General features: G+C 37.0%; 2 protein-coding genes across 11 annotated transcripts in view; one reads left to right on the top strand and one right to left on the bottom strand.

Annotated features, from left to right (window-relative positions):
- Positions 1–14,623, top strand: part of LOC149575582 (endoglucanase 1-like) — a 42,690-nt gene that overhangs the window by 4,538 nt on the left and 23,529 nt on the right. The window contains exons 1-3 of one of the 6 annotated variants that reach the window (XM_089815344.1): positions 2,243–2,493; positions 2,710–2,777; positions 3,241–3,323. The exons of 1 other annotated variant lie outside the window; for it this stretch is intronic. In XM_089815344.1, the coding sequence (XP_089671470.1) occupies positions 3,276–3,323 (48 nt within the window). In that variant the 5' untranslated portion in view covers positions 2,243–2,493; positions 2,710–2,777; positions 3,241–3,275. Of the gene's footprint in view, positions 1–2,242; positions 2,494–2,709; positions 2,778–3,240; positions 3,324–3,432; positions 3,936–14,623 lie in introns of those variants that run through there. 4 more of the 6 variants (XM_089815346.1, XM_089815348.1, XM_089815347.1 and 1 more) reach the window with 4 other exon arrangements.
- Positions 1–14,623, bottom strand: part of LOC149575583 (uncharacterized) — a 48,805-nt gene that overhangs the window by 30,006 nt on the left and 4,176 nt on the right. The window contains exons 1-4 of one of the 5 annotated variants that reach the window (XR_016360182.1): positions 1,153–1,972; positions 798–1,030; positions 549–701; positions 63–463 (exon numbers count right to left, since the gene is read on the bottom strand). Coding sequence is in view for 1 of the 5 variants with exons in the window: in XM_089815342.1 (XP_089671468.1) it covers positions 8,482–9,081 (600 nt within the window). In the remaining 4 variants the exon portion in view is untranslated. Of the gene's footprint in view, positions 1–62; positions 464–548; positions 702–797; positions 1,031–1,152; positions 1,973–8,275; positions 9,082–14,623 lie in introns of those variants that run through there. The other 4 variants (XR_016360184.1, XR_016360183.1, XM_089815341.1 and 1 more) reach the window with 4 other exon arrangements.

The raw sequence follows: 14,623 nt of genomic DNA, 5'->3' as shown, positions 1-14,623 counted from the left end.
TATAAAATAATATAACTTAAAGTAAAAGTAAAATACTAAATGTTAAAATGCAATAAATTTACCTTTAGGATTTCTCTAGCAGGTTTCCAAAAACCATCCTCATCAAATATGCAATTTGCCACATCTATCCCTGCAGTGGTCGTAGCATAGGAAGAGGAAATTCAGTTCCGCCCAACAAACATGCTCCTCAATTCATCCCTTGATGTCAACAAGGACTGCAGGGTGATGAAATTCGAGGCAAACCTCGTGATACTTGGGCGAGCTAACTCCTTGCCTTCTGTGTACTTCCTCATTGCGCTAATGAAAAATGAATGATTATAAATGAATTTGCATATGTTTTTTGCCCTTTCCACACATGACTTGACAAACTCAAATTTGTCAATTTCCTCCAACATGAGGTCAATGCAGTGTGCTGCACAAGGGGACCAAAATATGGTGGGGTGCCTCTCCATCAAAAGTTTACCTACAACAATTTTAAGTCAATTAAAAATTCAAATTTCAAAATTCAAATAAATTTATTTTCAAAATTTGAAAAGTTAAAAGTTTACCTGAAGCAACATAACTTGCTGTATTATCCATCACCACTTGGATCACATTTTGTTCTCCCACCTCTGATATGACTTCCTCAATAGCCTCACATAAGTGTGTGGCATTTTTTACATGTGCGGAAGCATCGATGGATTTGATGAACATGGTATATCCTACAAGTAGCAAAACAACGAATTAGAATATTAAATGGATCATCAACAAATCAAAATTTACAATTATGTATGTAAGAAAGTAGAATGATCAATCACCTCCACAGGATACAAGAAAATTGAGGGGTGTTCTATTCCTCCTATCTGTCCAAACATCAGTCACGATGGTGCAACCCTTTGCAATCCACTCCTTTCGGTTCTCCTCAAGCTCAGCCCTCATGTCCTCTACCATCTCATCCAAGAGGTATCCGCTCAACTCAACCTCAGTTGGGGCTTTAAACCTCGGGCCACAAATAGCAACCGTATCTATCATGTTCTACCAATAAGGAGCCCTGTCACAAATAAAAATTTAGATGTCAAAGACTCAAATTATAAAACAAGTAGATATAATTAAAGTTTTACTTTTACTTTTAATTTTAACTTTAAAGGAAAAAAAGAAAAAAGAATCAATTACTTGGCTGCAATAAATGGAATGTTGCAAAAGTACCAAAATTTGCATATCTCCTTTCTTGCAGCATCATGAATCTCCTTGTTCAAATCCATGCCCTCAAGCGTGGTTGGGAACCAGGAGTAGTGTGGGGCACAAAGTAACTATCCATTCTGTTTTTCCACACTCTAGGGTGAAATAGGTTGGTGTGGGACTCTGTCTCAATATGTGACTGACTAGCACTAGCACTAGCACGAGCAGAAGAACTAGAATAAAAATGAGGCCTAGAAGAACCCTCTCCAACACAACCTACGGATTCAAAAGCTAATGTAGATGTAGATGTGGATGTGGCTGCGGATGCAGGAACATGGGATCCAATACCCCTTAACCCTTCAAGTTGCATTTTCCTATTGGCTTTGTCTTTTTCAATTTTTTCTAATGCCATTAAGCAAGTGCGTTTTGCCTCAGGAGTTTGGTGAGTGCAAATTGTAACATCGTGTCCAGGTATAGCAGCAATGTGGTATTTCAATCTATAAATACCCCCAGAAGTTATTTTTTCTTTACAAAAAATACATTTTGTTTGATATTTGGTTCTTCCAGGAAACTCTGAATTATATTTCCAACATTCGTCTTTTCTACCTATTGCGAATTTGCGAAAAATGAAAGCAAAGGCTGCTGCAATAATTTTTTTAATATAAAATATCAAAGTTTGAAGCTAATAAAAGCTGCAAAACAACAAACCCTAGTTTGCAACTTAGTAAAAATAAAGAACATTCAAGATCTAAACTAAAAATCTTGAAAATTAAAAAAATTTAACAAAAAATGCATAATACACGAATATGCAAAAAAAAAATGAGCACTTACCTCTTGCAAATGAGTTGAAGAGTGCTGAGATTGGCTCCTTAATGCTCCCAATGCAATTGATGGGCTCTTCAAATGGATTGCTGATCTCTTTTGTGCTCTTCCTTCTTGCCGGTTAGAAACCTATGGCTTTTCTTTTCTCTTCTTCTCTCTCACTTTTCCTCTCTTCCACTCATGTTAAACAAATAGAAGGCCCTTTAGGGTTATAACAAAAAGAATAGGTCAAAAAAAAATTTAAAAAAACAAGTGATTTTTTTTAATTTTACAAGTCCATACTGTACTGGCTGCAAGGGATTTCTTGGTGATTTTATCAGGCGATTTGGGCGATTTTTTGGATGAATTGCCGATTTGGGCGATTCAGGTGATTCACCCAATGAAATCGGCGATGGCGATTTTCGACTCCAAAAAAATCGTCATCCATGAATTTGATTGCTGAATCGTCGATTCACGCGATTTTTGGGCGATTCTCGTTACTCTGGAATAAAATCACTTCCTTGAGCATCTCAGGTAAGGAAGTTTTTCTTGTCTATTTATTTCGTGATCTGCATGCATACACCATGGTTGACTAGATCTGTAACTTGTATATCACGAAATCTCACCTACTGCAAAGTTCGCAATCTTTTTGAAAGTAATAAATAGGGGAGTGTCCTTTCATATTTTTCCTAATTAGGTCGTTCTGGTATCTTTTTCAAAATATCCCCACAAAAATTATTGAACAATCAGATCTCCGGAGTGCAAATAAACCATCGTTCAAAGTACATTTGAGTCCAGTGATAATGGCTTCAGCAGAGGTAATTTGGTTTTCTTTATTTTTTCCCCTGCTATGATTTTAAAATAATTATCTTTCATCATTCCATCATTGTTTATTAAATTGATCAATGTATGTGGATTTAGTATTCTGAAAACTACAAACCGTGTGTAGTTCATTAGGTATGAATTTTAGTTTTCAATACGAAACATGAAAAATTGTTTTCTGCATAGAACAATAAAATGTGGCATCATCCCTCAATTGATCGGTTTGCAGTCGCATAAATTCACTCGTTGGTGAGTTAAGCAGATACGAATCATGTTCTTATTTGGTAGTCTTTAGTAGGAGCGAGAATGAGTGAGAAAGTAGCTCTACTAGTTTTGAGCTTAGGGGCTTGTATTTGGTAATGGCTGTGAGAGTAAGAGTGGTTAACTAGAATGATAGATTTGCATCTTCATTGCATAATTAGATAGATTCTCTCACTAAATCCATTCTCTTTCTTGAAGGTCAGAGATCTGTCAAACTCTCTCCAAATTAGAGGATGACATGGAGAGGAGATTTTGCCCTTGCTGATGGAACTGATCAAAATGTATGATCTATTCTCTTCATTTCTTATTTATTTATTTGTTCACTTATCTGTGACAGAATGATGGTCTTCATAGATGGGTAAAGCTAAATAATGTTTGTTATGGGGGTAGGTGGACTTAAGTGGAGGATATTATGACCCAGGAGATAATGTGAAATTTGGGTTCCCAGTGGTTGTTGTGCATTGGGCTATTGATTATCTGCCCAAAGCCACTTCTCATCCTGGAGTTTTATATGTGCGGCTTTACTCCATGAATGGATCATTTTCTTGGTAGATTGTGTAATATGATTAGAAATACTATAGAATATTTAGATTATGTAATATGGTAAGAAACAGAGGAAAAAATAACTTGAGTAGATAACATAATTTTTCACTTACCAACAAATTTGTCATGATAAGTATTATGATCTTAGTAGTTACAGGCCATCACTTTCTAGCAGACAGGTTTTTCATTGAGACTTGCCATGATAGCTCATGCAGAGACGAGGATGCATAGGGTCTAATCAATGTCAAAATTGTGGCAATATGTTGAACCCTATAGAGCCCATAAATCCTTCATGTAAGGTGCAAACAATGCTTTATCAATTTTATGATCTCTTTCTTCTTTGTCGACAATCTCTGTCAATTTGTTGTGAAAATGCATGCTTATCCATTTGTGGAGGTTCAGTCCTCCTACAAACAAATATCATTAGTTGGACTCTTTCCAGCTACCATCTCCAAGAGCTTAATATCACCCTTTGTGGACACATTCCCACCAATTCCATACTATGCAGAATAAAAAGTAAAAGAGTGAATCTCATTAGATGAAATGAATGAAATTAAAATATGAAATGTAGATAAATTTATCTATTATTGCAATTACATAGCCAAATGCAATACCTGGTGCAATGTAGCCCACAGATCCTTTCAGATTTAGAGTGGAACTACTTTGTGAGTCACAAGTACTGTTGTTTAAACCATAGACTATTCTGGAAATGCCAAAAATCTGCAAAGTGTGCTGTCTGGTCCTCTTCCATAACAATGTTGCTTGGTTTTATATTGCAGTGAACGACTTTCTAAAAATAGTCATGATAGAGATACTCTAATCCATAGATCACATCAATTGTATGTTTAATATCTCAATGAAGGTCAATGATTTAACATTGGAAAGAAAATGTTTCTCTACATTTCCTTTAAATATTAGACTTGATCTTGCGCTTCCTATAAATTAGTCCCAAGATCATTAAACAAACTAATAGGAAGGTAATGACTCCAGCCACTGGTTCTATTATTCTAATTCTATTACTGGGGTATTTTGGTGGAGCATTCAAAATAGAGCATGGAGGTAACTGGATCCATTCCCCACACAGACCCACATTTCCCCTAATTGATGCAGCTGTCAAAGTATAAAATGTGCCATGTTTGAGGATCTCTCTGCTCAAATTATTGAAATACAAATGCATGACCTCAAGCATTTGAGGAGCTCCATAGAGGTGGGGATCAAACCTAACGGTTTATTGGAAGAAAAATCTATGCTCACAAGACTATTTAACTCACTGAGAGAATATGGTATTGGGCCTTCCAATTCATTTGATGAAAGATTTAGATATTCAAGTTGTTCATAGCTTCCCAGAGTGGCAGGAATTCAACCTTCTGATCTCTTAGCTGAAATGTCAATGGCTTGAACATTAATCATCTTTCTGATTTCTCAAGGGAGAGGTCCTTGGAAGGAGTTTTTGGACAAATTGAAATATCTGCAAATTACCAAGACTAGCCACTTCATGGGGGATGTGTGCACTGAATTGATTGTTAGAGAGGTCCAACAATTTCAATTTGTAGCATTTCCTGTGACTTGTAGGGATACTCCTGGAGAATTGGTTTTGGTTGAGCACAACTTGTGTCAACTGTTGAAGGAAACCAATTCTCCCAGTGATCTCTCCAGAAAGCAAATAATGACTCATAGATAGCTTCACAAGGATTTTTAGTTCACCAATCTCATTGGGTAGGTTTCCTTCTATCACATTGTTGTCCAACAAGAGTCTTTGCAACTTATTCAAGGTTTCTTAAAGAGGATGAGATTGTGGTACGTAAGGAGATTAGAAGAAAAATTAAGGTCCCTCATATTGGTTATATTGGCAATAAGTGTAGGTATACTTCCTGTTATCTTATTACTATCTAGTCCCAAGAGAGTAAGATTTTTAGGGAGCTGCTTTGGCAAGTATCTAGTCAAATGATTGTAATCAATCCATATTTGATGTTGACTTGTACAATTCTGGAGGGCTGGAAGAATGGGGATTGTGACAGCACTCACACTGACGAGTTGATTAAATAAAGGACTTAGCATTTGAAGAACTAAAAGCCAACTAAAATCTAATGGTACTGCTCCACTGAGATGATTGAAAGAAAAATCATGGCTACTAAGTTGGGTGCATCTGGCAATAGTGTCTAGGATGGTACCTTTCAGTTGATTGCCCTGTAGATATAGAAACTCAAGACTAGAGAGCTTTGTAGGGAGGGAATAGGGTCTGTTAAGCAGTTGTCAAACAGAGTAAAGGAGACCAATCGAGACAACATTCCCAATTTAGGTGGAATGTGACCTTCAAGGGCAGTATCTCCAATACACAATATTTCTAGGTTGGAGAGATTTCCTATAGACAGAGGGATGTTACCAGAAATGCTATTGGAGCCGAGAGAAAAGAACTAGAGATTTGTAAGAAGACTCAAATCTGAAGGAATTATTCTAGTCAATCAATTGTCAGCTAGTAACATAAAGATGAAGAACCTTTTTAAGCTTTGAAGTCTGCACATTTCCTGCAGAATTGAGCCTACAAAATTTTTGTTGTCCAGAGACCAAGTTGCACAAGGAATGAGAGATTACCAATTGAACGGGAGATGGAATCTTTTAATTGCATATCTTGCAGCTCAAGTGGTTGTACCCTATTGCTTGTTGAATACAAGTAACGCTAGTCCAATTGCAGAAGTGAACATTAGGGACCCATTTTACTATGGAATGGAGAGGATCTAATATTATGGACTTCTAAAACTCCATAAGGCTGTGCTCATCAGTGATTGTGCAAGTACAAGAGTCTATGGAAAGAAGCAAAATAAAACACATCCTTAATAGGGTATGCATCTTGTTTAGCTGGGTGCTAGATGCTATTCACCAAGGATTTAAGGGCAAAACTCTAGAACATCTTAGCATCTTCTCTAATTTAATAACCATCCAATATTGAACAACTCCGAATTGGGGAGTCCTTTTAGATGCACCAGTACCCCATGAATCTGTCTGCATCACTCTAGATCCAGGCTTTTCAGTTTTACAAGGCCTAACAAGGAAAGTAAGCCAGCTGGAGTTATTGCATTGCTTCTTTAAAAACAGAGGAGTTTGTAAATCAGTTTGTAAAAGCTTCCACATATCATGGACCGATATTAGAAATGTAGTCACAGTAATTGAAGTTGAGCAGCTACAAATTGTCTCACAATTTGTTTGCACAGAGAGATTCATAAGAGAAGGAAGTTTTGCACTTCCCTTGCCGCTGTCTCTTGAAACACAAAAAGGTGGGTTGACTAGCCATTGAAGGTTGATACTTCTACTAGACCACCATGATCCTCCTGTCTAGAGATCTTCTGCACTGTTTGGATGGTCTCTTTTCCTTCGCCAATCTCCACCCATATTCTATTGAACTGAAATTAGTTTTGCAGACCACAAAACAAAAGCACCCTCACAACTCTCACATTCACAAGCTGCTCACAATACACACTTGTACAATCTTCTCTAGATACACACATGCTGACTGCACTCTATACACACCGTGAACACACACACACACATGAACTTATGGCACAAATGAACAGTATTTCCAAACTGTGATTTTACATAGTTTGACTGTGAGTGTCCTCCCAAGTCTCAGATTGAAATCATAGCCTAGATAAAAATAATTCAAGCTCTTTTAATGAATAAGAGGATTCAGCATATTACATCCCTGTCTTCAGACTTGAAATCCTGCCTCTAAATATTTATTCATTCTCAACCTGTCAACGCATGTCCAGATTTGATCGTTATCTCTTTGAATACTTTGAAAACTTTTTATTGCTACCACAGATGTATTTGATATTTCTGTGCAGGCACCATTTATGCTCTTGACCTTTCTTTCAATGAATAAGAGGATTTAATATGTTACATCCATGTCTTCAGACTTCAAATGCTGCCTCTAAATATTTATTCAATCTCAACTTGTCAATGCATGCCCACATTTGATCATTGTTATCTCTGAATAATTTAAAAAAATTGTTGCCACTGAAGATGTATTTGATATTTCTGTGAAGGCACCATTTATGATCTTGACCATATTAATAGTCCTTTCTTTCCATGAAGTCAATTGATCTTTTAACTCTGTATTTTTTGGTTCCTTTCAAGAACTTTATACCTAGTACCAACAGAGAAACAACATATTCTGTAATTTTTTCCCAGTAAAGATGGGAAGTTTGATATGGATAGGACTGTAGTGGATTAGAAGTTTAACATTTAAGAAGCTGGAAATGAAGAAGAAGGCTTAACTGAGACTAATCCTGGTGTAAATAGTAATTCTGGAAGGGAAATATATTGTATGTGTGGTGTACTCTATGATTTCTCTAATTCATTACAATTAGTACATCCAATTTTGGATGAGTATTTTCCGGACCCTGTTGCTTTTATTTCTTTACCACAGTGCCACTTTAGACTGATTCAATATAGAATAGAACAACTGCAATATGTTGACACTATAACAAAAATCCTTCACGACTTTCCTTTATCAAGCACTTTCAGTCAGAATTAAATTTGAATAGGTGCATTATTATTAGATTAGAGTTCCAGCAATCATAAGGTTATAGGAAGCATCCATCATTTCAAATCAACCACAGTGAAAACAAAGAATGAGCATGAACATCACTTGAGATTTATAGTGTGTCTAGTACTTTGAAGCAAGACAGATCAATTTATCCTTTCAGCCATATAACTCAAAATATTATTTCACAAATGGAGGCCTTTAATTTGCCAAAAAATTGGATTCCATTGAGCTACACAACTTTACATTTCTAGCAAGAATAAATAAACAAATAATGCAATCATATGATTAAACACTGAAAGTCTAGATTAGATTCCTGGTCCCTTCATTTGTTAAAGCTCAGAAATGCTAAAATCCTATTTTAGATACAATGGACATTTGGAACTAGGCTCTGGCAGTTGATGCTTCTGTGATAAACATATTGAAAGTCCTTCAGTGTATTGAGTGAGTTCCTGTGCATTTCTTAACAGCCTGGTGCATGCAGATAAACATTCATCCCTAGACGGACCTTTGTCAAAAGTAAGACGCCTCAATTTAAGCATCTTCCTTGTTTTTTTCTTCAACTCTTCCAGGTGTTCTTCTAACTGCTTGAATCTTTGCCTGAATTCCAGTGCTTTCTCTCCATGTTTCTCTATAAAAGAAAGTATATTTGTCAAATTATCCCGAACTGGAATTGGTACAAATCCCATGGTATCGTCTACATTGAAATTTATCATACTGCATATTTTTTCTACTTCATAATATTCAAGTTCATTTGGACTGCCTGTACCTTTAACAGGTAGCTCAAAAAATTTGCCCCCACCCACAACTCCATGTTGTAAGGCTCTCTCAGTAATCTCATTGTGCAACCATGAGTATTGTGGAAGAACTGACAAGGAGTCATGTGTAAATATCATTTCTATCTCCATCACCTTAGCCACTTTTAGCGCCAAAGCACGTCTTAATGTTGCTTCCATCTTATATTTCAAGGTTGTCACAAGGTCAGCAGCCGACAAAAATGCAGACCAATTCTTGTCAGTATCTTTGTGATTTAACTACAGATTCCCAAGATTATCAATTCCATAGCAGTGACCAATCAAAACAGAATGCCCTAGCAACTTTATCTTTTTGCAATAATCAAATGCTTTACCTAATGTATGCAACAATGCTACCTTTTTCTCTAGAGTTAAGCCTGCCAGTGCTGACGAAAATGAAACCCATCCCAGTTGCAGCGTGGGGGTACTTGAGTACTCCAAGTACTCGGTGTGGGGACATCTCATGGATGGCTACTTCGAGGTTTTGGGAGGGGTGCAAGTCCCGGTGTTTCACTGTTTCAAAGTTAACGGAGCAGTGTGCGTGTTGGGGGAAGTTGAGGAGCAGTTAAGATTGGGCTTAGTTTTCAAAGGACAAGAGACTTAATATCATATTTACTAAAAGAATGTTCTTCATGTCTAGTGTTGAAGAAGTGAGAACATTTTTTTTGTGGGGATATGTTCGATGTATTCTTACTGTATTTATTTTTGGATGGCAGGAAATGCTAACGTTTTGATCAATAGCATCTTGTTGTCTTCAAAATTAAAGGGAATGTCCTAAAATTTCTTCCCTGTATCTTAAGCTTTTTAAACAATCAACAACATAAGAACATTTTTCTTGTATTTCAGTAAAATCATAAATGGAAAGGTTGACTTCTTAACCAAATCTTTATGTTATGTATTCCCTAAAACCAATTAATGCAACAAACAACAACAAAAAGAAGAGCACAGAATGCCATTGTTTAGGTAAAGAAAATTAGTGCCCAAGATTTAGGTTTGAGACTTGAGTAGATCAGTGACATTGCTTAAGCACAAAACGGAGCACATGCATCAGAGAAGCATAGCCAAGGATTGAAAGGAATTCTTCAACTTTAATATTTCTGATTTGTTATGTTTGACTTTTCATTTATGGAAACAAATCTTAACGACAAATATTTACTAGTTAAAACATAATATGCGTTGGCTTTTATTTGATTCTTTGATGCAGTGGTACAAATCTAAACCCAAACAAAGCTTTAGTTAACTATTTGACTGGTTATGTTTTTGTGTTTTACATGGAGATGCTATAATTCAAAATTAAACAATGTCTCCTTTTATCTGGTCAGTTTATGATTTCTTGTCCTCATGGAGGTTCACTGTTAGTTACCTGGTGATTCTTTGTTAAGATAGCTTCAAGTGGGATTAATTAGTTACCTGGTGCTTCTTTGCCAAGGCAGTCTGGATGGGACTTTTCTCCTCGCTCCCACGTATTTGGCCACTTTATGTTTTCCAGCTCTCATGGAAATACAATGTTAATTACACTGGCAAATGTGAACTGATCAGGTTGGAAACCCATTCCTTGCACCTGGTGAAAGAGTGTGACTGCTTCATGAGGATACCCATGTCTTCTGTATGCTGTATTAATCATATTCCATGAAACCCTATAATGACCCTTCTCAAATCTGCTCTCAAAAATGTTGATGAAAGCTCAAGGAATTTCATCAAACAATTCACATGCAAGGGACTTATGACTGATATAGTATTTTAGCTGGCTTTAAATGACTCTTTCTTCAATTTGCATCAATGAGAATCTTGTGCCAGAAGACTCCAAATGGACTACACAATGTCCTAACATGAGTGTGCTACTAATTTTGACAATATTCAGTGCATATATATGATCTAAGCATGAGAAATGGATATCTACAGCCAACTGGCATTTTTACAAACAGTTGGTGTACTAGCTGATAAATAATGATATTGAATTGCTTCAATGACACCAGCAACTATTATCTTCTTAATTTGCAAGGAAATTTCTAATACAATGCTCATGAAATATGTTTCCAAGGATGTGAAATATAATATATATTAAAATTCATTAGAAAAAGTCAGAACCTAGAGTCTTTCTCAAATCCTCTTGAAGCTTGGTCTACCACTACTGAGAGGGAAAATGATAACAAATAAGATTGTAATTCTCAAGAACCTAACTGGCCAGCCTATTAGCTACTTTATTATGTTGTCGAGGGATATTGTTGAATTGAGCCTCCTGGAGCTTGACTTGCAAGCTTTAATATTTTGAACCCTCTTGTAGCCACTTTTACTATGAAATCCCTTAGGACTGGATAAGAAGCTGATGATCACCTTTAGATTAGATTCAGTTTGGAGTTTGTTGACGCAGTGCAAGGCAGGAGAATCCTCAAAGGAGATGTCCTAGCCCCCAACTATACAACTATGCAGCAGAAAGATAATAACAAGAAGCAACAATGCAAGGACAAGGAGCAATAATGCAAGATCTGATACCAAATCATAATAATATATTCATAAAATATAACTGATTACATGCAATGTGCCAGGTTGTAAGGCCTTCCCGGTTACAGCCAAATACAAAGCAAGTAATAGTTCTGCAAGATCCCTCAAGATCCAATCCCAAACCCTGGCTACTAGCCCTTCTCAAAAATTCTCTCTTCCAAGCTCCTCTACTTCTCCTTGCTGAATGATCATGCCTAAAGACTTCCTCACAACCCCTACTTATACCAATCTAAGCCATAGGTCAGCCTAAAACACAAATTAAATACAAATACATAAATTAAATGCCAAAGTTGGCCTCCTACAAAAATTAAATTCCCAAAATCGATGTCTTAGTAAAATTGTGATATCTCCTAGCTCTGGATTAATTAGAACTCGTTCTTTGAACCGTAGATAGAAATCTAGGCTCTTTTCAATTTTTCAAATTTTCATCCTGTAACTCATTATAAAAAATTAGTTACACGATTTGAAACAGGCACCAAATTTCCAGACCATGCCGAGCTCCCAGAGCATGCCGAGCAACCAATATTCACCAAGCTCCATAACCATTAACCAAAATCCCTCTCAAACATGTAGGATTGCAAGCGAACCCAAGATGCTCTTGCATCAGACACCCCAGGTTCGAAAAGATGTTCTAGTAATTGGAAGAACATCTTCTGGGATTCAACACATAAATCCCAAACTAGTTCTTTACATACACATCCTCTGATTCTTTAACTTGTACACTCTTTCCCTTGTTTTTCTTCTGCACATCCACCACAGGTGTTCCACAGGTTAGATTTCCATGTTGATCCCCAACTTTCTTAGAATTTGCCAATTCAACTTGACTGCCAATACTTAGGTTCCTCCTACTAAGGTCTTCATTCTGCAAAGGAAACAGGGAAAACTTCCTACCACCTTTTTCAATTGTAAACACATTCTTGACACAATCATGCACAACCCTGCAATCATATTGCCAAGGTCTACCAAGCAACACATGACAATTGTTCATATCCACAATATCACACAACACTTGATCCTTATATTGCCCAATTTGGAAATCAACAAGGCATTGCTCCCTCACTTCCAAAGCATGCTCACCCTACAACCAGCCAATCCTATAAGGATAAGGATGCCTCATTCTCTTCAAACCAAGTTTTTGAAACATCTCTTTAGCAACAAGGTTATTAGTACTACCACCATCCACAATCACTTTGCAGACTTTACCACTAGACTTACAATGAGTTTTGAACAAACTAGTCCTCTGACAAGAATCCAATGTCCTCTCACCAACCAATACTTGTCGAGCCAACAAACTCTCTCCTTGCTCAGGCTGACTCTCCTGGGCTTCAACCTCATTCACAACATCAACTGTCCTACCAATTGGACATTCAAAGGATCTATGCCCTTCTTGACCACACTTGAAACAATTACCTCTGAATCCACCTCCACCTGCCCTTCTTTTCTGTTCAACAGGATTTTGTTCACCTTCTGCTTTTGGTTTAGCTTGTGCTAAACAATCTTGCTCTCCTTCCCTCGAAAACCATGCTATTCTTCCTCTTTAGCTTCTCCTCTGTTTTCAAAGCATACTGATAAGCATCCTCAAATGAAGAAATATTTAGCATACCAACCTCATCTTGAATATTGAATCTCAAACCATTAATGTACCGAGCTACCTTCTCTTTTGACAATTCTCTATGACTAGATCGAATAGTCAACTTGTAGAACTCCTCTATATAATCCTTCACAGACATATCTTTCTACTTCAGATTCTGCAATCTTTTAAACAACTCTAGTTCATAATTAGTAGGAATGAACTTAGCCTTCAACTTAGTCACCATTAACCTCCATCTAGTGATCTTCATTTCACCTTCCTCTTCTCTGTCTCTTTGTAGTTCCTTCCACCAAAGAGCAGCATGTCCCTTCAACTTTGTTTGTGCCAACCTCACTTTGAGTGGATCCTCAATATCCTCAAGCTCAAAGTAGTCTTCCAATTCACCAATCCAATCAATCAAGTCTTCAGGATTCAAAGTACCTGAGAAATTAGAAATCTCCATCTTATGCTTTAGCTGCAACTAAGATCCAGGTCTAGCAAACTGACCAACCCTAGTTCCAATAGGTCTCTCCACATGATCAGTTCTATCCTCACCACTAGATCTAGCAACTTCAAAGACCTCTGCAACTTCCTCATAACTGCCTTCAGTACCCACATGTCTAGGTACACCACCTAAAGCACTCACAATTTCAGCAATCATATCACTCTTCATCAATGCTATCTGAGATCTAAAATCTGCCCTAACCTCCTCTATTTCAAATCTGAAATCTTCTTTAATCTTCTCTAAGAGCATTTCTTCCACAGCATCATCAATCTCCTTAGGTTCTGATCTTTTTGGAGGCATCTTCCAAATTATTAGAAAACCCTAAGCAACAAATCCACGACCAAAATCTACCTCTTCAACCTAAGTCCTGGTGAAAACTGCCTCAACTTCGGTGATCTATCCACACACTCAGGAACAACCTTCGCTTTGATACCACCTAACGTAGTGCAAGTCAAGAGAATCCCTAAAGGAGATGTCCTAGCCCCCAGCTATACAACCATGCAACAGAAAGATAATAACAAGAAGCAACAATGCAAGGACAAGGAGCAATTATGCAAGATCTGATACCAAATCATAATAATATATTCATAAAATATAATTGATTACATGCAATGTTCTGGGTTGTAAGGCCTTCCCGATTACGGCCAAATACAAAGCAAGTAATAGTTTTGCAAGATCCCTCAAGATCCAATCCCAAACCCTGGCTACTAGCCCTTCTCAAAAATTCTCTCTTCCAAGCTCCTCTACTTCTCCTAGTTGAATGATCATGCCTAAAGACTTCCCCACAACCCCTACTTATACCAATCTAAGCCATAGGTCGGCCCAAAACACAAATTAAATACAAATACATAAATTAAATGCCAAAGTTGGCCTCTTACAACAATTAAATTCCCAAAATCGACGTCTTAGTAAAATTGCGATATCTCCTAGCTCCGAATGAATTAGAACTCGTCCTTTGAACCGTAGATATAAATCTAGGCTCTCTTCAATTTCTGAAATTTCCATCCTCTAGCTCAATATAGAAAATTAGTTACACAACTTTCAACAGGCACCAAATTTCCAGACCATGCCGAGCAACCAATATTTACCAAGCTCCATAACCATTAACCAAAATCCCTCTCAAACAT

This window comes from Cupressus sempervirens, chromosome 2, assembly GCF_028749045.1.
Source record: "Cupressus sempervirens isolate cs-2001-9-10 chromosome 2, ASM2874904v1, whole genome shotgun sequence".
Taxonomy (NCBI): Eukaryota; Viridiplantae; Streptophyta; class Pinopsida; order Cupressales; family Cupressaceae; genus Cupressus; species Cupressus sempervirens.
The sequence above is the reverse complement of the archived record's forward strand: the minus strand, read 5'-3'. Positions and strand labels throughout refer to the sequence as shown.